Raw genomic sequence first — 27786 nt, 5'->3', positions numbered from 1 at the left:
CACCTTGAATATAGGAACTATTTTTTAATTTTGTCTTCGTATCAGCAGAATCTAGTAGGGGTGGCTAGGTAGCATCATAATGCACAGAGTCCTGGGCCTGAAGTCAGGGAGATCAGAGTTCAAATCAGACCTTAGTCACTTACTAGCTGATTGATCCCAGACAAATCACTTAACCTCAATTTTCTAATGTGTGGCATAATAATAATTATACTTACCTTCCAGAGTTGTGAGGATCAAGTGATGTAATAATTGTGAAATGCTTAGCATAATTCCTAAATACTAAATACTTTACAAATGTTAGCTAGTAGTATAGTAGTAGTAGTAGTAGTAGTAGTAGTAGTAGTAGTAGTAGTAGTAGTAGTAGTAGTAGTAGTAGTAGTAGTAGTAGTAGTAGTAGTAGTAGTAGTAGTAGTGACATATATAGTAAGTGATTAATAACTGCTTTTTAGATTAGATTTGTTCTAACAGGAGTAGCTAGGTGCCTCAGTGGGTAGACAACCAGGCCTGTAGACCAAAGAATCTGGGATCAAATCTGGCCTCAAATACTTCCTAGCTATGTGACCCTGGGAAAGTCACTTAACCTGCATTGCTTAGCCCTTTCTACTCTTCTTCTTTGGAACTAATGCTTGGTATTGATTTCAAGATAGAAGATGAGAGGTTTTTTAAATTGCCCTAACAAAAAAATGGCATATGAAATAAAATGAAATATTTTTGTGGTATTTTAAAAAATGACCAGTGCAAAGAATTCAGAGATATAGGCATAAACTCATGCAAAGTAAAGGGAGCAGAACTGAGAAAGCAATATATACAATGACCAAAAGAATGTAAAGGAAAACAACATTGAAAGATATCAGAAGTCAGATTAAATGTGATATGTGATGACTATTCTTGGCTCCAGAGGAAAAAAAGCAATTCATTTCTCTCAGGAAAAATTGTAAATCATCTATTTAGAAAATTATATACACTGTCAGATAGTGTTGTACTAGTAGACGTGTTAACTCTTGCTCTGAGAAGGTTCTCTTTAGTGATGATTATTAGGAAATGACTATGGTGATGGACGAAAAGCATACAAAAATTGTAATATAAGAAATAATTTTCAAAGCCTATATAACCCTTTATGCTAAAAATTATGTTTTAGTGAATAATTTTTTTAAACCCTTATCTTTTGCCTTAGAATAAAAACTATGTATTGGTTCCAAGGCAGAAGAGTGGTAGGGACTAGGCAATTGGGGTTAAGTGACTTGCCCAGGTCACACAGCTGGGAAGTGTCTGAGGCCAGATTTGAATCTAAGACCTCCCATTTCTAGGCCTGGCTCTCAATCCACTGAGCTACCCAGCTGCTCCCAAGTAAAAATTTTAAAACACATAAACATTTTTTAAAATAAATTCTGTGTTTTTTTAAAAGTAAAACAGTATATCTAATGAAAAAGTAAAACTACAAATTTTAAAGCCAGTTGTCCAAAAATAATTGTGGGATAAAGTAAATAAATGTCACTCTCTAATGTATTTGAACCTATAAAACACTTCTAATGTGTACCTGCCTTTTTCTAAAGTATATTTTCCCTATTTTTCTACAGGCTGGTCTGCTCTTTAGACATTTATTCTTCAACTCTTTGAAGCCCCCTAATTTCACTGGAATGGGTACTCCCTCCATTGATGCACGGCAGAGGCCCTATATCATTTAGTAGAAGGTTTTGTGCACAAACTGAAGAAATGACAACTAAATGACAGTATAGTTAGGTGAAATTAGAACTGCAGAATGACAGGATCTAAAAAACAGGCACTAGTGAATCAATGTCAACCTTTTAAGAAGCTGTCTAGTATAACGCCCCAGGCATCTGTCCTTGGTCCTATGCTATTCAACATTTTTATCAGTGACTTGGATGAAGGTATAGATGTCAGGCTTGTCAAATTTAAAATGACAGAAAACTAGGGATAACTGACTCACTGGGTGATGGAGTCAAGATTCAAAAATATGTTGACAGGCTAAAATAATGGGTTGAAAATTTTTAAAGTGAATGTTAAGAGAAATAAATGTAAAATTCTGTTCTTGAATGTTGAAAAGCAGCACAAATAGGAAGGATCGAGGAGAATGGCTGATAATGTATCCCATGAAAAAAGATCTGGAGGTTTTAGTGAATTGTAAGCTCAAGATGAGTTAACAATATATGTGAACTATAAAAAGGTTATTCGACTAGCTTGCACTAAGAAGGGCAGGATGTCTAGAACAGGGAAGGTAATAGCTCTTCCCTACTCTGCCCCTGGCAGACCACATCTGCAATTCTGTGCTCTGTTCTGGGAACTACATTGCTGGGTATTCTAATCATGATTACATATCTGGTATAATAAATCACTCAGAATTGGAGGGTTCTGATAAATAATTCCTTTTATAAAAAAAGAGACAACTAAGGTGATGAAATAGATCAATAAACTTAGAGTCAGGAAGACATGAGTTTAAATCCTACTTTACACACTTACAAGGTGTGTGATCCAGGTTAATCTCAATTTCCTCATCTGTAAAATGGGATTCATAGTAACATCTACTTCTCAAAATTCATAGGATTATCATAAGATAACACATATCCTTATATGTGTTTGCAAACTTTGCAAGCCTTAAGTATGATATAAAATGTTAGCTATTATTTTTTAAACCCTTACCTTCTGTCTTAGAATCAATGCACGTGTTAGTTCCAAGGCAGAAGAGCAGTAAGGGCAAGAAAACTGGGGTTAAGAGACTTGCCTAGGGTCACACGACTAGGAAGTGTCTGATGTGAGATATGAACCCAGGATCTCCTGTCTTGAGGCCTGGCTCTCTATCCATTAAGCACCTTAGCTGTCCTGTTAGTTATTATTATTACTATAATAGTTATTACTATTCTCTTACTTCCTAGGCAAAAGCAATCTACAAGGCAGTAATAACACTTCAAAAACAGATTTAAAACTAGCAGATATATAAAAGCAGTTTTCAAGTAAGTTTCTCAGGGTCTTAATTCTTTCACCAAAATTTGAAAACTGTCTTTATATACTCCTTGCTATAGAGCACACATCTGAGTGTAAGATCAATCTACTCGGGGGGAAAGTTGGTTCAAATTTCAGTTCTGCTCCATGAGGTCTTGGCTCCCAACAACACTGGTTGGTCAAGTAGAAGCAAGTGGACTAATAAATAGCCCCAGCTCCACTAACATTGTAACCCACATAATGGATTATTGGGAAAAACTTAAACAAATTAAGGGACAGCTAGGTAGCTAGATGGATAGAGAGCCAGGACTGGAGTTGGGAAGTCTTGGATTCATTTTTAGGGGGAGTTCAAATCTGGCCTCAGACACTTCCTAGCTGTGTGACCCTGGGCAAGTCACTTAACCCTATTTGCTTCAGATTCCTCAGCTGAAAAAATGAGCTAGAGAAAGGAAATGGTAAACCATTTCAGTATCTCTGCCAAGAAAACCCTAAATGGTGGCCACCAACAGTCAGACACAACTGAACAGCAACAAAAAGACCCTTTGGGCTCCAATCTACAAACTATGAACCAATTGCAGTTCCAGAAGACCAATTAACAATAAATCATCCTTCTCACTCTTGGCAGACAACTGGCGGACTAGAGCTTCAGAATGAGGTATACATTTTCAGACAGCACCAATCTGCAGATTTGTATCAGGTGGCTATACTTATTTGTGGCAAGGGAAGGCTTTTTGTGAGGGGGTAGTTGTTTAGGAATAGAAGGGGTAGTTATAGTAATACTTAAAAAAGAAATGAGCATCAATGATTCATTAAAATACATAGAAGGCAGCAGAAGGAATTTTAGAAGAGATGGAGACAAGAAGACAGGCAGTGTTGAAACTCCCATTTTAAATTCAAAATAGAATTTATTTTTAAAGATATATGTAGTGAAACATCATATGTAACCTTTTTTCTCTTCTTAGTGCATACTGGGATATATTCATGTCTGTTGGTGTTTGTCAAATTCATAATAACTAGCTTCTATATAACACCTACTATGTGCCAGGTACTGTGCCAAGACCTTGGCAAACATCTCATTTGATCCTTACAAAAAACCTGAGAGGGAAATGTTTTTATTATATCCAGTTTACAGATGGGGAAACAGGCAAACAGAGATTAAGTGACCTGCCCAGAGTCACATAGCTTGTAAGTATGGATTTGAACTCAGTTCTTCCCAACTCCAGGCCCAGGGCTCTATCCATTGTGACACCTGGCTGATAATAAACAATAGAGAAGGAAAAGACCTTGACTGAGAGTTCTTCCTTCCCTGGCCCCTCTTAATTCTAGTGCCTTAACTTTATTGATTATTTCCCATCCTGTATGTGACCTGCATTGCTTCTCTTTGCACGTTGTCTCCTCCTTTAGATTATAAGCTCCTTGAGGTCAGGGACTGTTTTTTACAACTTTTTGTAACCCAAGTGCTTAGCATAATGCCTGGCACATAGCAAATACTTAATAAATGTTCATTGATTGATTAATTCAATGTGGAATTAAAGGAACAAGAAGGAAGGAGCAGTTCGAGGGGGAAAAAACATTTTCCATTGCACATTTCCATCCTTAGCCTCAGTACAGCTTGGGCTCCTTACAGGTAAGTCACCTGTAGCCCTGGACTACAGAGGCCATGAGGGTTTTACTCCTTCGGGGAATGTTCCCAGCATCTCTGACCTCTTTCAAGAACCAGCTTCCCACAACAGATGTTTGCTTACATATAGCCATTTTGACAGCCCTATATCTCACTGCCAGGAGAAAACAGATCACCACATTCGACATTGAAGTCTGCAAAGCAGATGAGCAAGCCAGATTTGTTTCTGTTGCCTCTTTCCCTAGTTTGGGTGCTCAGCTCCCTTTCTACCTCCACAGAAATTCTCAAGGCAGACGGTGGTGTCAACGACAGTGACAACTGTGGGTGAGGATGGAGTTGATCAGCCCTGGGTCTGGAGCCAACAAGCTGTTCATGACTAACAAATTGTTTCTGAATTTCACAAACAGCATAGAATTAGCAAATTCTGTTTTTCCCTCCCTCCAAATGACTCAGTTTAATAATGGCTACCATGCATCCAATTCACCCTTCTACTACCTGGAAGAACAAAGAATGGGATGTTCAGCCAACAGCCCCCTGGGTATTTGCAAGGTCTATGAAAGTAGACATCTCACAATAGAGTCAGGCGATCCAAATCAAGTTGACTTTCTCACCCCTCTAACTGCAAGTTTGGGCACCCATTGCCACCCACTAAAGACACACTCAGGATCATTACATGTAAACACCAATTTATTTTCACTCTATCCATGACTAAAAAGAAATTCACACAATCTCTTTCCTACTGCATGCTAAGTTCATTAACTTAGCCCCCACTGACCCTAAAAAGGTATCAGTTATTACCTGGAAATGGAGAATCGGCCAGTTGGTTAAGGACAGATGGGATTTAAGATCCTAAAAGAGATCTCATGCAATTTCAATGACCTGTACCCTAAAGTCCTAAGAGAAGATGATTTTAATCAGAAAGAGATGATGTATAAAGCATCTCTCTCCAACCTTTGGTATTTTAGGGTTACCACAAAATGGTTATAAAAGTGTAGATTTTGAGCTATAAGAGACCTTGGAGACCATCAAGTCTGACACTTCATTTTAAAGATAAGGTCAAGTCACTTATCCAGGGTAATGCAGCTAGCATGTTTGAGGTAAACTAGAGATTCAGGTCTTTCTAAGTTCAGCACTCTATCCACTACACCAACTCCTTAGCTGCCTCTGATGGACTTCCTGTTGCTCTAATAAGAGGCTGATTCACCCAGTTCTGTGACTCTCACCTTTGGACCATGTTGCCTTGATTGGTAAGTGTCCTCTACATCTACTTGATCTAATACTAATAACCACACTTACTACCTATCCCCATCAACTTCTTACCATCCCTTTGCCCTTAAACCAAAACATTTCCGTAGCTGCCATTACTCAATATGTGACATTTTCCCATTAATTTTTTTAAACCCTGACTTCCATCTTAAAATCAGTACTTATGTATTGGTTCTAAGGCATAAGAGTGATTAGGCTAGGCAATAGAGGTTAAGTGACTTATCCAGGGTCACACAGCCAGAAAGTATCTGAAGGCAGATTTGAACCTAAGACTTCCTGTCTCCAGACCTGATTCTCAGCCCACCAAACCACCTAGCTTCTTCCCTTCCCATTAAAATTTAAGCTCCTTGAGGCCAAGGACCATCTTTTTTTTTGTATTTGTGTCTCCAGCACTTAACCTAGTGCCTAACAAATAATACAAACTCTTCACAGATACTTTTTTATTCATTCGTCCATGCAGAAAAACACATCTATGAATATGTACTGTTATAGCTAATAAATATTGATAGGAGTCTGATAAAAGTTTCAGAGAGCACTTTGGTACACCTCTGATACCTATTTATTTGGAGGAGAGCAGGGATAGGAAATAGGAGATAGGAAATAGGGTAGTATGTCTCTTCTTATACTATATCTAAAATTCTAAATCCTAAACTAAAGTCTCTAAAAACCCTTATATCTAAGAAATCTTCTTGTCTAGCAAAGCAGGCCTAACTTATCTACTCTATCTAACTAATATTAAATTTGCTATCAATCAATTAATGAACATTAAATCAATAACAAACTCCTTAAAGTAATTCTTCTATTAACTGTGAGTTATAAACTGCCTGTCACACAGACACAGACACAGAAAACTCCCCCCTCAGAGTTCTAAGGAGAAAAGCTCTCAGTAATCAGATTCTTTCTCAAATTGGTATCTGTCTCCCAAACTCTCAAAAGTAACTGTCAGATCTTCTTGACTGACAGAACACCACCAAAATCCCCAGAAACCCTACTCCCTCAGAAGACAGAAAAAATGGTGTGGCTCTTAACTGAAATCTGTCCTTATAAAAACTGTTCTTAAAGAGACAGAGTGAGATTAAGTAACTTCTGTTCTTACATAGAAACTCTGCTCTTAAGAAGACAGTGAAATTAAATAAAACTCTTTATAGCAGTACGCACATATTTATGTAGGGGAGAAGGAAAGGAGATAATGTGGTACAGTGGATAGAGGACTGGCCTCATAGCCAAATGGATAGTTCAAGACTCTCTTCTGATACATGCTGGTTATCTGATCCTCAACAAATCACTTAACCAATCATTGTGCTAGACAACTCTCTGAGATTCTAAGTTGCAAAGAGGGTGCCAATCTGAAATGGTAGAGGGAGCTTCCTCATCTAGGCGTTCCCTATGCCCGTGAAATCCCAGGATCAGGTGGTCTCCTTATTTTTATGTATACCTCTATGGACTAGACGATCATGGAGTTAGAAGAATTCAAATTTAGTCAGATGACAGGATGTCAAAAGAATAGCCATGGGCCAATGCCAGCTTGGTCGAAGGTAACTCCAGTAGAATACTTCCCTAGAGACTAGCCTTGGACCCTGTGCTGTTGGCATTTTTATCAATGACTTGGATGAAGTCTGATTGGATAAACACATGCTTATCAAATTTACAAATGACAAAAAGCTAAGCTGGCTAGTTCATGTTCTGGAAGACAAAAGCAGGTCCCAAAAAGCTAGAAGAAGATTAACAGTTAATATTTTATAGAACATTCCAAACCCTGCAAGAACTTTGTCATATTATCACATTTGATTCTGACAATCATCCTGTGAAATAGCTGCTATAGATATCATTATACTTATAATACAGAAAAAAATCTGAGGTACCAAAAGAATAAGTTACTTATCATTCAGCTATTAAGTGTCAGAGGTAGGATTTAAACTTATGTTTCTGAGTCAAAGAATAGTGGTATGTCAACTATACAATGTTGTTTCTCTCAGTCCATTAGAGTGTGAACTCTTTGAGAAGGACTGTCATTTATCTCTTTTTGTACTCCTAGGGCTTAGCACAGTGCCCATCACATAGAAGGGTTATAAGTCAAGTTGAGTGAAATTAAATTACACAGGATGTCCATGCAAAGTCTAAGAGTTGGCTCAAAAAACCAATTAACAAGTGTTAAGACATGGAAGCATGGATAGATAGATTTCATTAAAAAAAAAAAAGAAGGAAGGAAAAAAGATCCAAGGGTTTGCCTGAACAATGTAGCAACCCACCCCACTCCCAAATGCCAATTTGATCCCAGGCTACAATGAGAGACATAGTGCATATATCAAGTTCAGTGTGATCTCAGTACACAGTGCCCAAGGCACAGTCAAAACCAAAATTAAAAGTCAACATTTATTAAGCACCTACTATGTGCCAGGTAATTTATAGTATCATATTCTTTCCTGGGTATTACATTTTAGGAATGAGAAGCTTTAGGAATGAGTTCACAATTAAAGAGTCAAGAGAAGATTCAGAAGTATAAGAAATATGGAGATCATTATATGAGAACTGGTATGTTTAGCTTGGAGAAGAGACCAAAAGGAGATATGCTAGTCATCTTCAACTGTTTGAAGGACTGTCATTTAGAAGAGAAATTCATTTGTCCTTTAGCACTCCAATGCAGAACTAGGAAGAATGGTTGTAAAGAAAAATTTCTGAACTATTAGAGCTATCCAAAAGCATAATAATAGGCTACCTTGAGAAGTAGTAAAGTGTAGTAGTAGCAGTAGTAACAGCAGCAGCAGCAGCAGCAGCAGCAGCAGCAGCAGCAGAAGGGGGAAGAGGAGGAGGAGGAGCTGTAGTTGTACCTCTTACTAGAAAGTTTCAAGCAGCAGCAGGATGATAACAAAACCACAGAATCTCAGCACTGGGAGAAACCCAAGTCTATCTACCTCAACCTATGCCTGAATCCCTTGAACACCTCATTTAACCTTTGATCAATGATCTCCAAGAAGGAAAAACTCCCTCCCTCCTGAGGCAGCCAATCTCACTTTCAGACAGCTCGAATGGTTAGTAATTTTCTTCTTACATCAAGTCTACATCTACCTATTTACAACTTCCACCTATTGCTCCAGTTCTGTCTTCTGAAGAAAAGTAAAACAGGTTCAATTGTTCTCCCACAAAATTGCCATTTGAGTGCTTAAAGACAGCTATTATGTATTCCCAGGTCTCCCCTTCTCCAGGCTAAACATCCTTAGATCCTTCTGCCGAACCCCACTTGGCATGAACTTTGTCATCTTTCCATTTGACACTATAGCTTATCAGTGTTCTTCAAAGAGTATGGTACCTTGAAAGGAATATAATATTCCAGACGTAGTCTAAGTAGGGCAGAGGACAACAGAATCTCTTCTGCCCTGAATATCATGTCTCCTTTAGCACAATTTAAGACCGTAGTTTTCTTTTGGTTGTCATATCATACTGCTCACTGTTACTCTCAGATTGTCTTCAACAGAGCTTTTATGTATTGACGCTTCATCTACCTTGCATTAGGATGCTCGTTTTTTAACTGCTTTGGTTTCACACTGATGCCTAGTAAAATCCATTTTATCAGATTCAACCTAATATTCTAGTCCAGTGGTTCCCAAACTTTTTTGGCCTACCACCCCCTTTCCAGAAAAAATATTACTTAGTGCCCCCTGGAAATTATGAAACTATTTATTGAACTCAGAATAGAATGTAATACAAAAAATGTGTGGCCAGCACCGCTCCTCTGGATCACTGCAGCTCCCACCAGGGGGCGGTAGGGCCCACTTTGGGATTCACTGTTTTAGTGTTTCAAGGGCTTTTTTGACCTTTGATTATCTTCTAACTATCCTTACCAGCTTTGTGTTATCCATTAAATTGATTCATATGTTTTTATCTTAAGTATTGGAAAAATGTTAAACAGTGCAAATCCAACCACAAATTCCTTAGATACTCTTCCTTCCCTATCAACATCAAGTCACTAGTTTCTGCTAATCAACCAGTTATAAAATATTTATCTCTTGTCAGGAATGTTATAGAGGGGATTCTTGATCTGGTCCTGTAAGGGTTGGACTAGATGACCTCTCTGACACCTCTAACATTCTACAATTCTATGAGTTAAGGTTTTGGGATATAGACATGAATGTGGTAAAAATATATACATATGTGTGGGCCAGCTCTCATTTTTTTTTCTCTTTAAAATCTCACTCCAAGTCCATATCATGGCATGGAAGTGACTGTGCTAGAGAGGGACTACAAGGGTTTAAATGCTTTGGATACTCCATGTCTATCACCTGACAACCAGCCTGGTTAAGGTCCTTCACCAGATTGGTCTAAGGGCAAAGAAAGTTCCAGCCACAACAATTTTCAAAGGCCATCTATAAGGTTATAGGTCAGTGTCTACCTGTACTTGTAGAGGGTAGGCACACATTGACAAAATCATGGCTGCTAAGGGTATTAAAGTATTGTCATGAAGTGTTGAGTCATGGATTTGGAATCTGAGGGTCTGGGATCAAATCCTGTTTCTGTCATTTCTGATCTACGTGACCTTGGACTAATCATCTGACCTATCTGGGCCTCAAATTCCTCAACTACAAAATGAGAAAGGTAGACAGGATGATCTCTAAGATTCCTCCCAGTTATATATCTATGATCCTAAAAACATCTATCTAAATAGAATTGCCTACATAAAGTAAGAGTTTTCTAATGACACAGAGTTCTCTTCTTACAAGAAGCTAAAGGAAATACTTCATACTTTCCTAGGAAATCAACTAAGAGTGATATTTCATGTCATTCATTGCATAGATGTTTCCTTAATTTAGAATCTACCCAGCTCTCCAGCTGTTGTGATCTAAGCCAACCATCATGCCCTGCCAGTGGTAGCAGCACATGCAAACAACTGGAAATCCCAGAATCTAATGATGAGAAGAGCTCAACAGAAGGCTGGAATGAAAACCCAAGAGAAGTGATTAGATGGTAAGCAAAAGTGGATTCTTAGTGACCTTTTGGTTCGCCCTACTTCCTTCCCTGCCTGCTTTTTTTTTTTTTTTAATATTGAATTACCCAAGGCTGGTGATTGGGAAGCGTCACATTCTCTCCAGGTGCACTGCCATTGGCATTGGTGGTTTCCCTGGTCATCTCAGCAGCTGGATTCTTCTTAGGGAGCTTGTGAGTCCTGTGTTAAAACCAAACATGGCTGAAACACCATTCCAAAACCAAGCAACCAACCAACAAACAAACTCTAATCGTTGTCCTTCAAAAACATGAAGATAATTGCTTAGAAACCTTAATGTTGTATGATCCTGAGCAAGTTATTTAACCTTGCTCACCCTCAGTCTTCTGTACAGTGGGGATAATAATAAGATGGAGGCAGCTAGGTAACACAATGGATAAAATGCTAGACCTAGAATCAGGGAAAACTGAATTCAAATTGGATATTTACTAGCCGTATAAGTCACTTTAATCTCTTTCTCAATTTCCTAATTTCCTCAGGTGTAAAATGGGGATAAAAATAGTACCTAAATCTTAAAAGTTCTTATGGAGCTCAAATGAGATTTATGTAAAGTACTTGCTACAATGCCTGGCACACAGTAGGTGTTGAATAAATGCTTATTTCTTTCCTTCTTTTCACATAGGAGGAAGTTGAAGACCTAAAATACTAAGTGACTACTAATCCCTATTCCCAAAGCTGAGTAGAGTTGAATGCCAATTGAGATTCTCCAATTCCACATTCAGTGAATTTTTTGCCTGCTCCATTTGCAGAGAAAATAATATGTGAATATGAAGTCATCATGTTTTATGGAACATTAATCTGCAGGAGTAATTTTACTTAATTTAGATTTTAAAACACCCTTAATTTGAAAGAGGAGCACAGGAGAGAGATATAGACAGGAAAGACTGGGTATGAGACAGAGAGAGAAAAGATAGTGCTAACTCTCTGAAAATGAATTCCACATCCCAGAGATCCCATTGCTAGGCACATACTCCAAGCAAGTCCATATTTTATAAAGGCTCTGGAAATATAAAAAATATTTCTAGTAATACCTTCTGTAGTAGCAGAGAGCCAGAAACAATCAATAGTCATCTATAAAGTGCTTATGGCATAACGAGCATTCTTCTAAGGACTATGGAAACAGAGGAATGAAAAAACAGGGTCCCTACCCTCAAGGAATTCTCATTCTAATGGAACTGAAGTATAACCTCCTTCAATAGAGCAATGGCTAAACCAAATGTTGTACATAGACTTAATAGAACATTGTTGACTATAAGAAATCAGGAATACAAAAAAGAATGAGAAGATTAATATGAACTGATGAAAAGTAAAGTTGTCAGAACCAGGAATAAAACCAATGAATACAGTGATATAAAAGGAAAGACCAGCAATAATAAAACAATGGAAATAAAATCATACCTTGACCCCAAAGGAAAAAAATTTTTTAATGTGCCTTCTTCCCTGTTTGCAGAAGTGTAGGGTTATAGTTTTGGAACACTGAATATAACGGTAAATGTGGTTGGTATATAAGTGTGGTGGTAAACCTATGGCACATGTGCCAGAGGGGGCACTCAGTGCCCTCTCTTTGAGCATGCACACTGTTGTCTCAGCACAGAGTTAGCCAGAGTTTGTTACTAGAAAGCCAGAGGGATGAGGGGCCAGGCTGTCCCTTCCTCCTCTCCATGCATGCCTGAGGACATTTCTTACATTAACTATCCCTCTAAAAAGTTTGTCATCACTGGTGTATAGGTTAGTTTTACTGAACTATTTCTTTTTTTGTTATTGTTGTTGTTCATTCATTTAGTTGTATCCGATGCTCCATAGCCTCATTTGGGGGTTTTCTTGTCAAAGATAGTAGAGTGGTTTGCCATTTACTTTTCTAGTCCATTTACAGATGGGGATATTGAGGCTATCAATCTTAAATGACTTGCCCAGGGTCACACAGCTCAGAAGTGTCTGAGACCAGATTTGAACTCACAAAAGGGAATCTTCCTGACTCCAGGCTTTGTACTTTATCCACTAGAACACCCACCTGCTCAATTTCTTTTTTATTTTTTTATTCTTTGTTATAAAGGAATAATCTCTGGAAGATGGAAAGAAAAGACAAATGCTGGGAAATGTAGGTGATATAAAAACAAAGCATATGATAATTTTTTTTAAAGAAAGGAAATGAATCCGTGATGTACTGGGGAAAAGATATGTTTCTGAAGTAAAAAAAAAAAGCCTGCTTCAAATCTTTCCTCTAATAATTACTACCTCTATAATCTTAGACAAGTCATTCCAGGTCTGAGTTCTGTTTGACTATCTATAAAATGAGAGGGTTCTGGCTTTTAAGGTACCTCCCAACTTAGATCAATGACCTCTGATTCTATACTCTTGTGAACCCATGTGTGCAAAATAAAAACAATAGAATTTAAAGGTCAGTGCTCATCACTGTTTTTCAGTGATGGGGTGGGGAGAGTAGAGGATTAGTTTTACAAGCTTTAGTTTTATAGGAATGACATGGCCAGGGCCATGGTATCAATCCATTTAAACATATAAATAAAAATTTTGTTGTTGAACAGTTGTACTGAACAGAACCATTAGTAAAGGCACATTAAATCAGCTCAGAATGACCCTTATTAAAAGACAGGGAGGAAAAGAGATAAGAGAGAGAGAGAGAAANAGAGAGAGAGATTTCAGTAAAAGAAAAGAAAAAGTATTCTAGCTAACCTTGTGCTTAAACAGTCCCCTCTCTGCTTGTGCCTTTGGGAGTAGGGCAGTGCCAGTACAGGATGTGTGAAGGCAGCTGAGGAAGTCTTTATTTGTATATTTATCCTATATACATCATTCAACTGCTTTAGCTTTCAAATCCCAAGTCAAGAAAACAGACTGATTTGCAATTAGCTTTAAATCCAGAGCTCTGAAATAGTCAATAGAACATGAGAAATGTAGTGGAGCCGTGACCATAGCTTAATATACTTTCACCCATTAAATAAGAAAGTCCCTCACTAACTTAATTATACCAAGAAACCCATGGATGTGAATATCTCTCCCTAACCTTTTTATTATTATTATTTTTTAGAGTGATGGGGTAGATAGAGGCACCATTTCCCCCTCCTGGCCATTAAAGGTCATAAATATCTCAGTTATTCAATGAAAGGCAAATGAACGTCAAACTAAGAAGAGAGGATGTTGTTGATGCCCAATAATGTCTGGATACTCTTTCTGTGCCTCAGAATATTATAGCTCTAGCTGTACCCGCCAGTCCATTGGAGCTGATTGTCTATGAAGAAGTAGCCCTAAACTAATATTCATGAAATAGAGCAGAGCTGTTGATTAGCCAATGCATAAATGTACAGAACCATCCCCACTCTGGTCCTAGCCTTGTCTTTCAGGTCTAAGCAAATCACATTGAGATTTTCTTTCTTCCACATAATAATCCTTCAAAATTGTGAAAAGTTATTTCCTTCTTCCAGTGGTGTGCTGGAACCAGCTCCTATGTTCAAACTGATTCTTAAATTTGCAGTATGATCATTTCCACCCAGAAATTGGCAGATGATACAAATCAGGGCTTGCTTGCCCATCATTCTGTTGATTGTTTAGACCAGTGGTTCCCAAACTTTTTTGGCCTACCACCCCCTTTCCAGAAAAAATATTACTTAGCACCCCCTGGAAATTATGAAACTATTTATTGAAGTCAGAATAGAATGTAATACAAAAAAAGTGTGGCCATCACTGCTCTTCTGGATTGCTGCAGCACCCACCAGGGGGCGGTGGCGCCCATTTTGGGAATCACTGGTTTAGACTTAAGAAAGCAATGAAGAAAGTGTTAATAATGCAGATTAAAAATAAAAGTATATCTGGAGTAAATTTTTTTTGGAGGTTTGTTAAATATTTAACAGCAGACCCCTGCCTCTCTCCCAAATCTTCTCTTCTCTGGGTTAACTATGCCAGTTCCTTTAATCCATCCTTGTATGGCAAAGGGTTTAAGTCTCCTAATCATCCTAATTATCCTTCCTTAGAGTGGTCTATTTAATGATTTCATAGGATCTCATGTCTCTCCTATTCTGTACTCATACAGTTGTTGTGTTTTGTAAATGAATTTGCATTTATCCGTGTCTTTGTATGTAAGTTCCTAGAGAATGAGGGTCAAGTCTATTAAATCAGCAGTTAGCCCAGTTAGACAGGTTCATAAAGAATACTTTTAGATGATGATGGTGATGATAAGAAGACAGTAAAGCCTAGTAGTAGAGAGCTGGGTTTTAAGTCAGAAAGACCTGGTTTGAGTCTCTGATGCAAACCGATTCTGTGACCTGGGCACAAGTCTAGACTTCTCAGGGCTCTCAAGCAACTCTCTAAGACTATACATTGCTGAGGAGGTACTAATCTGCATTGGCAAAGGAAGTTTCTGTGCCTGGAATTTCTTACAGCAAGAAAATTCTAGATCTAGACTCCTACCTTATTGTTCTCCTCCACCCTCACCCCAATATGTAATTGGGAAAGGTCATTGTACTTTGGGGAAATGAGACAAGGGGTACTTTTATTTTAGCTTTTACTGCCTTCTAACCATTAGAATAACTTAATTTTTAAGGAGGAAGCTTACCAAAATATAGAAAGCAAAGTCTCTGAAATGGAAATGGGAATGGAAAACCTTGAACTTTTAAAAGGTAAATATCAGAGAAGATCTGATCAGGACACTGAACCTAGTTTGTGGGTTTGGGTTTTTGTCATTGTTGGTGTTCAGTCATTCAGTTGTACCCAACTCATCATGCTCCCATTTTGGGGGTTTTCTAGGCAAAGATACCAGAATGGTTTGCCAATTCCTTCTCCAGCTCATTTTACAGATGAGGAAACTGAGGCAAACAGGGTTAAGTGACTTGCCCAGGGGAAACACAATTATTAAGGTTTTTTATTGAAATGTAATTGTTACATTAAAATTCTCAGACACTATAATTCTCTGCCTCTCTCCCCTTCCCCCATGAGAAAAGGCAGCAAGCTAATTTTCTAGCTCATATTTATTCAGTTGAGCACAGGTGGTTTGCCTTGGTTAGAAAAGGAGAGGGACCATTTGTTCTGAATTTCCGATAGAATAAAAGTTTCACCTGTAATAGTAAGTGACTCCCAAAGCCAGAAAGAGAAGCAGAGCCAGTACAACGATGCAGATGGCCACGGTGACATTCTGCTTCATTTTTTTGCCTGTGTTCCTCATCTCCCACCATCTCAGGTCACTGTGCTGACAGCGCTCCCCAACGTAGCCAACCATGCATCTGTAAGACACACATGCTCAGAAAAGATAACAGTTTCCCAGAGCATCGCTGCCCTACTCCCAATCTACTTCCTGAACATCAGTGTTACTGTACCGGAGGCAATGTCTGGTCAGAGTCCAACCCCTCCCTACCTCAACCCCTGGGTTTCCAGCCCTCAGCCTTCCTGAAAGCATCTTGGAAATCCATCCGGGATCAGGGAAGGTCATTGAGATTTACAGGCTAACCTGGTGTGAGCTTTTTGGTTTTGTCTGTTTGCCCTGGGATTGACAGTAAATGATTTGCATTCCGCCTCTAGAAGGCATTGATTAGGGATCAGATTCTGTTAGTTTAAAATCCTAAAGAGCCACCTATAAAAATCAGCTCATGTAGCCTGCAGCCTAAGATAGAGGAGAGCAGATCAGCTCAAGGAAAGAGGAACAGTTGAAGAGGGACCCTCCCCAATAAAATAAAGTGGGGAGCCTCCGAATAACAAAAACAATGGTAATCAGTGCTGAAAACACAAATACTTTCTGAAAATGGCAGCCACAAGGTATAGAATGCTGGCGCTGGAATCTGGAAGACCTACTTTCAGATGTGACCCTACACAAGTCATATAACCTCTGCCTGCCTCATTTCCCTCAACTGTAAAATGGAGGGAAATAATAGCTCCCAGGGCTGTGAGGATCAAAGGAGTTCATGCTTGTAGCCTACATAATAGGCACTTAATAAATGCATCTTCCTTTCTTCATACAATCCTTCCCCCCAGCTTACTTTAAGATTTATCTCAATTGACTTTCTGCAAAAAGCCTTTCCCAGTCCCTCTTAATCCTAGCGCCTTCCCTCTGAGGTTATCTGCTGCTCTCTCTCTCTCTCTCTCTCTCTCTCTCTCTCTCTCTCTCTCTCTCTCTCTCTCTGTCTCTGTCTCTCTCTGTCTCTCTCTGTCTCTGTGTGTGTGTGTGTGTGTGTGTAAGGGGGTGGGTAATACATAGAAGATGTTGCATACAGGATACATTGCAAGCAACCTGCACAGTCATTAGCACATTGTCTCTCTGGTTAGAATATAAGAGCCTTGAGGTCAGATATTGTATTTTTGGTCTTCTTTGATTCCTTTAGTGGTTAGCAACAGCACAACCAAGGAGTAGAAACAAAACAAAAACATGCAGATTGACTGTCAAAGCACAAGACAAAAGATCTGAAAACCTATTGACCTTATTTTTTTCTCCAAGAAGAAAAATTAGTATATACACAGGCATACATACACACACACACACACACACACACACACGCATGCACAAACATGTCCACTGGGCATTGTCATTTGTGGGATATAGCACTAAAATACTGTTTGGTCAGGTTCTTCCTTTGTGCTTCAATTTTGTTAATGACACAATGGTGCCATCTACTGGGCAAAAGCTCTCCGGCACCCTTTCTCAGGCATGAACATACACTGAGGTGGATCAAGCTAACGGTGCTCTATGGTCCAATTGAACACTGTCAATCGATGGGTGTTTATCAAGCACCTACAACAGGCCAAGTATTGCAGAGGGCACTAGAGATGGAAAAACAACAGTGAACTTGCCTATTTATCATTTCCCCATCCTTCTGGGACTGAGCCTGAGACCCAGAGTGGTTTTTCAGGGATTTGCCCAAACATTCCAGAGGGAAGTTATTTACTTTAACTCACATTTAAGGGCATTCGCTTTAGGCTGAACCTGGACCACTCACATCAATCAAAAAGAAATCCAAAGAACTGGGAGAGGAAAAAAGTGATGCTGCACATGCTCCATATCAATTAAAATCAAATTCCTCCTGAATTCCTCTACTTGGCTGCTGAGCATGCCTGTCTGATCTAGATCAGACCAACTGATGAGACCAAGCAGATATCGACTTCAATGGCCACCTACACCAGGAGGAGAGACCCCATGTTGTCACGGGGAAAGTCCCGGATTGGGAATTGGGAGAATTCTGCTTTTAGTCTAACACAAAAACCAACTAGCTGTATAGTTAGCTTAGCAGTGCACCTTTTGGGCAAGTCATTTGAAGTTTCTGGGACTCAGGTCTAACTTGAGGGTGAGACAGACGATAACTAAGGTCCCTTCAAGCTTAAAAATTCTTGACCATGCAAATGAGATGGAAGCACCCAAGGGAGGGAGGGATGTGCAAAGGATTCATTAAATCCTTTCCAAGGAGACCTCCCACATCCTTCCCTCCTGTGAGAACAAGAAGAGGAGAAGAGTTGACTGGTGGAGAGATCTAGGCTTTCTTTGGTCTGTGAGTACTCTGTGAGTATTCCCATCTATTGCTTGGAAGCCAAGATGAAGATACGGTCTGCCATTCTGGCTCTCCACACGGATCTGGGAGGCTTTCAGAATGTCCCAGGAGGGTGTGTTGAAACTGGTTTGAGCCCCCAGAATCCATCTTGGACTGCAGTTGTCCCAAAGGTCTTATCCTAAGGTCTTAATGAGGCTTTGCCTGAGTGTATTCAAAGCCTTAATGTTTTTAATTCTGTGTTAGGCTCATTTCAAAGAAAATAACCTAAGTATAAATATCATTGTGAGAAACAGCATTCTACATTAGTCATTCATCTCCAGCAACACGTAGAAGAATGAAACATCATTATTGTCAGATTCCTATTATATGAAATTCAGGAGCATTCACAGAGTTGCAGAAGATTTTAAAAATAGCCTCACTAGTAATAGGACCTGGATGAGACTGTTCATTGATGGTTAAATACTAATACCACTCCATGAACTATCTTTGTAAGATTAAATATTCCAGGATATTCTTTCTCCCTTGACAAACTCAAAGAGGTGATAGTAATGATGATGGTGATATTGATAATTATTATTAGAACAGGCAATATTTATGTAATGCTTACTACGTGCCAGGCACCATGCTGAGTGCTCTACAATCTTTATCACATTTGATCCTCAAAATAACCCAGGAAGGTAAATGCTATTATTATTCCAATTTTATTGATGAGGAAACTGAGGCAAACAGAAGTTAAGTGACTCAATAATAGTTGAGTTGAGAAGAGGATATTGACAGGGAGACTTAAAAAAGGGTAACCAGTCAGAGTGAAGGATAGACAATAAATGGCAGCAATTCTCTCCTCATATTCAAATGATATCAATATAATAATAATAACAATTTTGAAACAATAGCGGTAGCCAGAATTTATATAATACCTTAAAATCTGCAAAGTACTTTACGAATATCATCTCAACTGCTCTTTACCATGACTTCATAAGAATAGATATTAATACTATCTCCATTTCACAGATAAGGAAACTGAGACAGATTGAAGTGAAGGGACTAGCCCAGGGTCACACAACTAGTAAATGTCTGAGACTGAATTCAAACTCAGATCTTCCTAATTTCAGATGAGACATTCTATCCATTCTATATTTATGCACATTTATTTATAACATATTTAGAGCAGTGGTTCTAGTAGGGACCTCTAAGGGTTAGAATCATTTTGGTAATGATACTAAGATGTTTTCATTTCTTGTCTAGAAAGCTACAATCTAGGTCTAATACAATCTAGATCTAGATAGCTACAATCCAGAAAAACAAAATCTCTGGAAAATTGTAAAGGGGTCCCAACAATAAAAAGTTTAAGCATCTTAGATTCTTGAGATTCCACCCCTCCATGGAAAATTCATGGCAGGGGATAGCCAAGAGTTTCCCAGGATGAGAAAACATGGATGGGCAGCAACATGGACCATCAAAGGGGGTACCCACATTGATGAAATCTCAGATCCATGCACAGGAGCAAAGATTTAGAGACATTTGATTATGTTTTCAGGTTTTCAAAGCCCTTTCCATACAAGATCACAACTCTTAATGAATCCAGCCAAAACTAATAATGCTACCCACAGGCATATAAGAATTAAATATTCATAACACACTTTCCTCAGAACAACACTGTGAGGTTGACACTATGGCATTTTACAAATGGGTAAACAGAGACCCAAGGGAGCCCGTGGCCTGAATTGAGCACTTTTCTCCCCTCTTGCCTGTTTCCCATGCTGCCTTGAAAGCAGGCAGTTAGATGAAAGTCAAATTTGGCCCAGAGCTAGCTTTCTTATTTCAAAATAAATATATAAAGATACTAAGGAATAGGTTTTCAAAAGTGAATGCAATAGACGTGCTTGCCAACTTGCCAGTTTTTCCTCAAACCCAAAGTTCAAGCTCACACTTGCTTGATTCTGAATCACGACACATTTCTGTAGGCACAGCTGGATTGAAATCCTCATGGGGGATGGGGAGGGGTCAGAGTGGGAGCAGGAATAGGGCCAGTAACTCTACCCTGTTTTGAAAAATCTAAAGAGTACTTATTGGGAAGAGGGTGGTTGAAACGTTAACTATGGGGCTTCAAAGCAAGATGATCCCATTTTGAAACTGCATAGCACTCTTTACGAAACTAGTAATGCCTGTTGGCTGCTCCTTGTCATGTTTCTGGAAGAAATGTCACAGAATTCAGGAATTCCCTTAGGAAGTCAACGTTCCAAATCTGAGCAAGGAGGCTACCTGAGATCCATTGATTGCCTATTATCTGGGGGAAAGCACAGAGCCTTTGGCCTGGCCACGCTAATCTCGTTGGGGATCTCCTTAGTTCAAATGGCAGCAGATCTCCTGGGGACAGTGAAATTGCTTTTTAAACTCCCCTAGAGTTTAAAGATTGCTTCAGCACTATGTATGGACTCCCTCCGAAAGGAAGTGAACAGAGGTTCATACTCACTTGCATGCATAGTTTTCTAGCTCTGAAACATATACGCACGTTCCTCCATGAAGGCAGTATGAATCATACGGTGGTGGGCACTCAGTATTCCTGTTTCTGATGAGAGAGAAAGCGTCATCCCTGGGCCGAACAGATTCTGGAAGACAGTGTTTCAAAAAAAGCTTTAAACCTCGATATTTTCCAAAGTGATTCAGTCACTCTTGGCATGATATCAGCTATCTAATTTGTGTAAACAGCTTTCGATTTGTGGAAATATTCACCATGATGGCAGTTTCACTTGTCCACCCAGACCTTACCCTTCAACTACTAAATCTAACGTCAATCTGGATGCTGTCAAACTAGCTTGCCTTTCTTCATTTTCTCTTTTATTTGGCCTAGAGCAGCCTACAGGCAGATAAGAGTAGGATGACAGCTCCCTATGCAGCATGTTTATTTCATTTCATTGAATTCAAAGAATCTGGAGTTTTAGAGTTGAAAGGAACCTGTAAGATAATCTAGTTGACCCCTCTCATTATAAGGATAAGGAAACCAAGACCCAAAGAGCCTAAAATGAATTATCCAAGGTCACACCAGCTAACAAAGAGCACATCTGGATTTGAAACCAGGGCCTTTGACTTCCATAATTTTAAAAAATCTATTTAATAAACAACACTTAATAAGTGATGTCTAAGGAGTGCTAACTTCTGAAGGCTCACTCAAGACTAGTATTTATATAAACATCCATAGATTACTTAACCTAAGCTATTCCCACACAAGCCAGGAAAATAAATTATTCAGAAAAGTCACTGAAATGTTTTCGGTCAATTCCCTATCACAGGAAGTAAGGGGAATAAGCATTATATAGTGTATAACATGTTTCAGGGAGTGTGATAAGAACTTTACACTAGGATCAGAGATTTAGAAGCCACCCATTTATAGGAAAACAAGACCCTGAAAACATCCTCCCTCCTCCAGGGAATCTGAAATCCAGTGGCACTGGTCTCCTGTGCTATTCCTCAACCAAGACACTCCATCTCCAGTCTCCAGTCATTTCAACTGGCTATTCCCCCATGCCTGGAATGCGTTCCCTCCTGATCTCTACTTCATAACTTCTCTGACTTTCCCAGTTAAAATCCTACCTTCTACAGAAGGTCTTTCCTGATCCCCTTTAATTCTAGTGATTTCCCTCTGTTGATTATCTCTAATTATTTTGTATTGCTTGTTTGTCCATAGTTGTTTGCAAGTTGTCTCCTCAACTAGACTGTGAGCCCCTTGAGAGCAGGGACTGCCTTTTGTATTTCTGAGCATCCTTAGCTCTCATTACAGTGCGTGGCATTTAATATGTATTTATTAGCTGACCGACTTGCTCAATTCATAAAGGAAAAAAACAAGGATTTGAACCCATGTCCTCTGGTTCCACATCTAGCCCTCTTTCCATGGTACATGCTGTCTTATAGTTTTCTGAAAGCCCTTACTTTCCCGCACATCAACCTTTCTTCTTAAAATTACTTAGACTATCCAGGAATCCCTAAAATCAGAACAGCAACAGCTTTGACAGAAAAGAAACATTGGGATAATGAGAGAATGATAAGTTGATGAATTTCTTTTATTATGTGCTTTACCCTTCTTAGAAGGAAAAGTATTAAGGCACAAAGTTGAAAGGAATGCTGGGAAGATCTTGCCGAGATTTCTGCAAGGTGACTAGGAATGCCAACACCTTTTCATCACCTCTAAGAAGAGGAGATTATGTGAGACTGTAAGGTGTTAGAAACACAGAGATGCACTGAAGCAAATTCACAGTTTTTCTTCTGCAAGAGTTTCTCTGCTTGTATAGCTAGAAACACACTGGAAAGCTGATCGTTTGGCAGCTAAGGGATGACAAGCAAGGAAGCAAGAAGTAACAGAATTCAGTTCTCCTCCAGAACCACTCAGTCCAGAGTTTCCTAGAAAGGAAATATGAATGCATGAAAAGGTTTCCTGTCCTTCAAAGTTCAGCTCAAATGAAATCTCCTATGGAAACCCATCTTCATTCTTACCCCACAGTGAGTAGGGCCCTCCCTGAGAAAACTATTTGCTTTGTAACTTAAATTTGTACTTTGTGTACTTCAGATAGACTTCATATACTAAAAATACTTGATTTGTATGTGTACTTTATAACTTTGTATATGTAACTTTGGAACTCACTTTGGAACTGTACTTTGGATATATTTCATATTTAATAACCTGTGTAGCTTCCCATGTTGTTTTAACTGGTTTGGTTTTGTCTTCATTTCTCCAGAATCTAGTAATGTTCTTAGCACATAGTAGGTTCTTAGATAATGCTTGTTCAATGAATAACTGAATGAGTGGATGATATTACCATTTAGGAGAGAAAGATGCCCCCCCTCCCCCGCAAAAGCCAAGGTTGAATGTTCTCCAGCAACAAGGAAGGAAGAAAAATATGAAATTGAAACAATAATGCAAGGAAAGAAATATTTACTTTCAGGTAAGAGGAAAAAGAAGGTTTAGGGATGACCATTTCTTTTACTCCATTAAAGTAACTCATGCTAAAGGATATTTAAGAGCTCCGATGAACTCCCCTGACCTACCTACTATTGCAAAGGGCAGTTACTCCAACAGACTCTGACATCAACATTACAAATCAGGAGATTAGCAGCATTGCAAAGTAATAAAAGAGATTTGTTCCAGACACTATTAAATTAAGGCAACTTGGAATATTTGATTCTTCTGAGCCCAATACCAAAGTAGTCGGGATAGCTAGAGCATACAACTTAACAGTGCTGAGTAATTCCTGGAATCTCCAGTGGAAATACCACTCATACATCAGGTCATGATGTTTTTCCTGAGTTAAGTAGTATCTCTTCTCTGGCCCACCCACTAACTTACCAGGACAAACAGATCCTGGCCCACTCGACCCATCAGAGCAGACGCAGATGTAGCCCCCCTCCGTATTTTTACAGATGGTATTTTCTCCACACGTGTGTACTCCCATTTCACACTCATCAATGTCTGCAAAAGAGATGCAGTTGTTAAGGGAGAGAAAAGAGATACTGTGGAGAAAGGAAAAGAGAGTCATTGTTATAAAAAAAAAAAAAAGTGACATTCTGAGAGGGGCTCTTCTATCCTACCCCTTCCCTCAGGGATACACACTTAGGTCACAAAAACAAAAACCCAAGTCAAGAGCATGAGGGAGAGACTCAAATCTAGTCCATCAGCCCTATGTTCACATGAACTTGCTGCCTTTCCCTTCAAAACAAAAGCACCTGGGCTGAAATGGCCCCAAGTCTAAAGAGCACTCTGGAAATTATGCTACCTATAATTTAAAAGGGAAGATGAAATTTTCTATCAGAAAGATGAAGAGAAAAATGATTTTTAAAATGTAATCTGTAGGTGAATTTCCAGGTCTTGGCCTTTAAAACTTCTGAATCTCTTCCTTCATATCAGTTTTTAAAATGGATTATAATCCCTATTGATTTCTGTCAATATAATGTGATCTCTCATCTGATATCCAAGTCAGGAAGAGCTCAGTTCAAATTCTACTTCTAACACATATTAACAGTATCACTCTCAATGCCCCAAAAAAGACTCAAAGACTATTAAATATTGAGTAGAAATGAAAAGAAATTTCTCACTAAGAAATCACAGGTCTGATCAAAAACAAAATTATACCCACACATATGCATTGTAGATAAAGAGATGGTTATGAGTAAATTGGATATAGATAGACGAAGATGTTGCAGATGTACATATTGTTGTTGTGATTATTCATCCTTCATTTTCCAAGAGGACCAGTGGGGGTCCATCCTCATAACAAATGACTGGAATTCCCAAGCTTGTTCTAGTCCTTCATTCTAGAGTTCTCTCCAATCAAATCCAATGGAAATGAGTGTTTATCATGGAAATAAATGTTTATGCCACTGTTAACAACTTCTATCCAACCTTTAAATGTCTACTTTTCTTATCCAATTTCCCATAATTCCAGTGTGGCAGGGCTGAATCTTCAAATACATTCGATTCTAATCAATATGAAACCTGGGTCTTAAAGAAATGTCATCTGGCTAAGTGTAACTAGAAGAAATATGGCATTTTACACACAGACATTTGTCAGTTTTTAAATATATTGAGGGAATAAAAATAACAATAAATAAAAATTATCTTAACTTGCTTGTGAGTTATATTTAAGTGAAGCAGATATAAATATATAGATATGCATAGGTATCTCTAGATATATAGATTAGACATAGATGAAGACTCACACAGACAGACATGGAGTTGAATATGAAGAGATTTAGATTTAGATTTCATATATTTTGTTTTTATTTAGGTATAGATGATATTGAGGTAGGCGTAGATTAGATATAGATTAGAAAGATACAGAGATAAGTATGTATATAGAGAGATTGTAATTATTTGTGTGTATATATGGATTATACACACATGTATTCTCCATTGAAATATATACCAAAATATGCAAATGAAAGAAAAAGGCAAATTTGGGTTATTTAAAGATTTTTTAAAAACAATTCTGAGTAATTGAGAGTCAGAAATCCCAATACACTTTGCAGCTGAGTACAGGAGATATTCTTTAATCATCTCTGAAAGAAACACGTGATTTCTTCTAGAAATTCATGATTTTCCTTAGGAGTTGTAAGATTGAACAATATTCACCCTCACTGACAATGAAAACGAACTTTTGAAACGTGAGGGGTGTCATGGATGGGAGTCATGGAGGGAAATGCCTGCAATACTATCTTTTTCCAATTAGCCAATCTAACTGAAAGCTAATTCCATATAATTTCCTTTCTAAGAGCAACAATTACCTTAAAGATATGTTTAAGCTTTAGCTTGAACTTTCTCATAATATAATTGGTCTTAGTTTCCATCTGCTTAGAACTTTTGGGACTAAGTTATTCTTTGAATGCCAAGAATTAAATGAGAAGATTGAAATGACTCAGACCTTCACCACAGCTAAGCTTAAAATGTGATTTCAGCATAATTTTCATGCCATAAAAATTTTGAAAAATTCCAGACTTTCCTCAAAAGCAACTAATTTTAATTAGTCACATGGCCTTTTTGAGAAACAAAATGGCAAATGTTTGGGAAATACAGTTCCTGGTTTTATATTCAATTTTAATAATGGATCGAGGTACAGAATGATATTCCACCCCCCTCCCTTAAAAAAAAGCACCAAGGAAATTAAATGTAAATGAATCTCTATGTCTTCATAATTGTCTTTACTTAAGACAAGGTTTCTAATTCACAGTTCCCATTGTAACTGCACCACAGATGCACTGAATACCTATTAAGGCATTAAAATTAAAAACATATAGTAACTCTTGATCTCTGCATTTTTCCTGGTGCCTATCACTATAGAATTAAGCTCTAAGAGAGAGCCATTACAATGAAAATAGAAACTATTATCTAAATGTAAAAGAGACACGCTTTTGAGACTATGGAACCATAACAACAATTTCCTAACTGAATGCCTTCTAAATTCTGAAACAAGATTATGAGTTTAAATTATAGTAGAAATCAAAATGGCTCAGGAGACACAAGGTGGAGGAATCTTACCCTCAGAGGATCTCAGGATCATAGATCTAGGGCTCGATCAACTAGGATCATCAACTCCATCCCCTTCATTATACAAAGGAAGAAACTGAGGCACAGGTAAGTGATTAGGCTAGGTAGACAGATATTAATAGATGCTATGGGTTTTATATATGTGTTATAGAATAAACACTCAGAGAAAAAATAGGTGCACAATACATATATATGTTATGTGTATGTATATGTGTATATATGTATATTTATGCTGTATAAGCACTTGAATATACATATATGTGTGTGTTACATATATGTGTGTATAGTGCACCTATTGTGAATATATAAAAATAGGTGAGAAAAAATAGGTGCACTCTATATATGTATACATGATTCATACATAGCGTACACCTATTGTGCACCTAAAGCACTTGCTCTATAACATATGTATAAATATAAAACTGTGTATATATGTGTATGTACAAGGTATATAGTGTGTATACATATATATATATATAACATATATACACACACATATACTATGCACCTATTTTTTCCTCCAAGTGCTTATTTTATAATAGTGATGGCGAACCTATGGCACATTTGCCAAAGAAGGCATGCAGAGCTCTCTCTATGGGCATGCATAGAGAGTTATTCTATTCAGAGTTATTCTATTCAGAATTATTCTGTCTAGAAAGACAGAGGGACTTGAGCAGAGTTATTCCCTTCCCCCTCTCCACTGTACCTTACATTTTTTCATACTACCTATCCCCTCTGCCCAGCAGCTCAATGGGAGTGTTTTCTCCCTCCCCTTTGTGGGGTAAGGTGTGTGTCTGTGCGTGTTTGTGGGGGCGCTTGGCACTCAGTCTGGAAGAAGAAGGGTACAGCACGTGGTCTCTGTTGCAGGAGTGGGGCATGGCACATGGTCTCTGAAAGGTTCACCATCACTATCCTGTAATATATACTAAAGCTCTGAAAGAAGACAGCCTCTCAGAGTAATTTATTCATCAAAAGATTTTTGGATGGGGTTTTTAATTTCATTGGCTTATAAATTTCCCCTGAGGAAACTCCCTCTATCAATGCAAATCATCATCTAACTCAGTGCTAGGGCATTGAGAGGTTAATGACTTGCCCAAGGCCACCCAGCTAGTAATGTGTCAGAGGTAGGAGCTGAATCCAGGTATCCTTTATTTATTCCAAAAATAGCTCTCTCAGTCTACTATACCACTGCAATTGCCTTTCATCAAACAATTTGCCCAATCACAAATTATGTGTGTGCATTTGCATTCACATATCTTGCCTTTCCCATTCTAATTTTTGCTTCTGACAGCAGAAGAGAAATGGCCAGTACTGGCTTCTATCCCCCAGCCCAAGGTTAGCTCTCCAAACCAGAAGAAGCTGGTTCAGATTTCAATAAGAAAGTCCAGAATGGAAGCCATTCCTACTTAAGGTCCTTTACCACCTGACTTCTCTG

General features: G+C 38.4%; 1 protein-coding gene across 5 annotated transcripts in view; it reads right to left on the bottom strand.

Annotated features, from left to right (window-relative positions):
* The window catches only part of EGF (epidermal growth factor), a 114516-nt gene that overhangs the window by 10078 nt on the left and 76652 nt on the right, over positions 1-27786 (bottom strand). For 3 of the 5 annotated variants that reach the window (XM_044682432.1, XM_044682434.1, XM_044682435.1), the window contains 4 exons: positions 23658-23780; positions 20793-20928; positions 15905-16069; positions 10892-11003 (listed from right to left, as the gene is read on the bottom strand). In XM_044682432.1, coding sequence (XP_044538367.1) covers positions 10892-11003; positions 15905-16069; positions 20793-20928; positions 23658-23780 — 536 coding nt within the window. Of the gene's footprint in view, positions 1-10645; positions 11004-15904; positions 16070-20792; positions 20929-23657; positions 23781-27786 lie in introns of those variants that run through there. The other 2 variants (XM_044682433.1, XM_044682438.1) reach the window with 2 other exon arrangements.

This window comes from Gracilinanus agilis, chromosome 6 (assembly GCF_016433145.1).
Source record: "Gracilinanus agilis isolate LMUSP501 chromosome 6, AgileGrace, whole genome shotgun sequence".
Taxonomy (NCBI): Eukaryota; Metazoa; Chordata; class Mammalia; order Didelphimorphia; family Didelphidae; genus Gracilinanus; species Gracilinanus agilis.
Note: the sequence above shows the minus strand (reverse complement) of the source record. Positions and strands in the feature narration are given on the sequence as shown.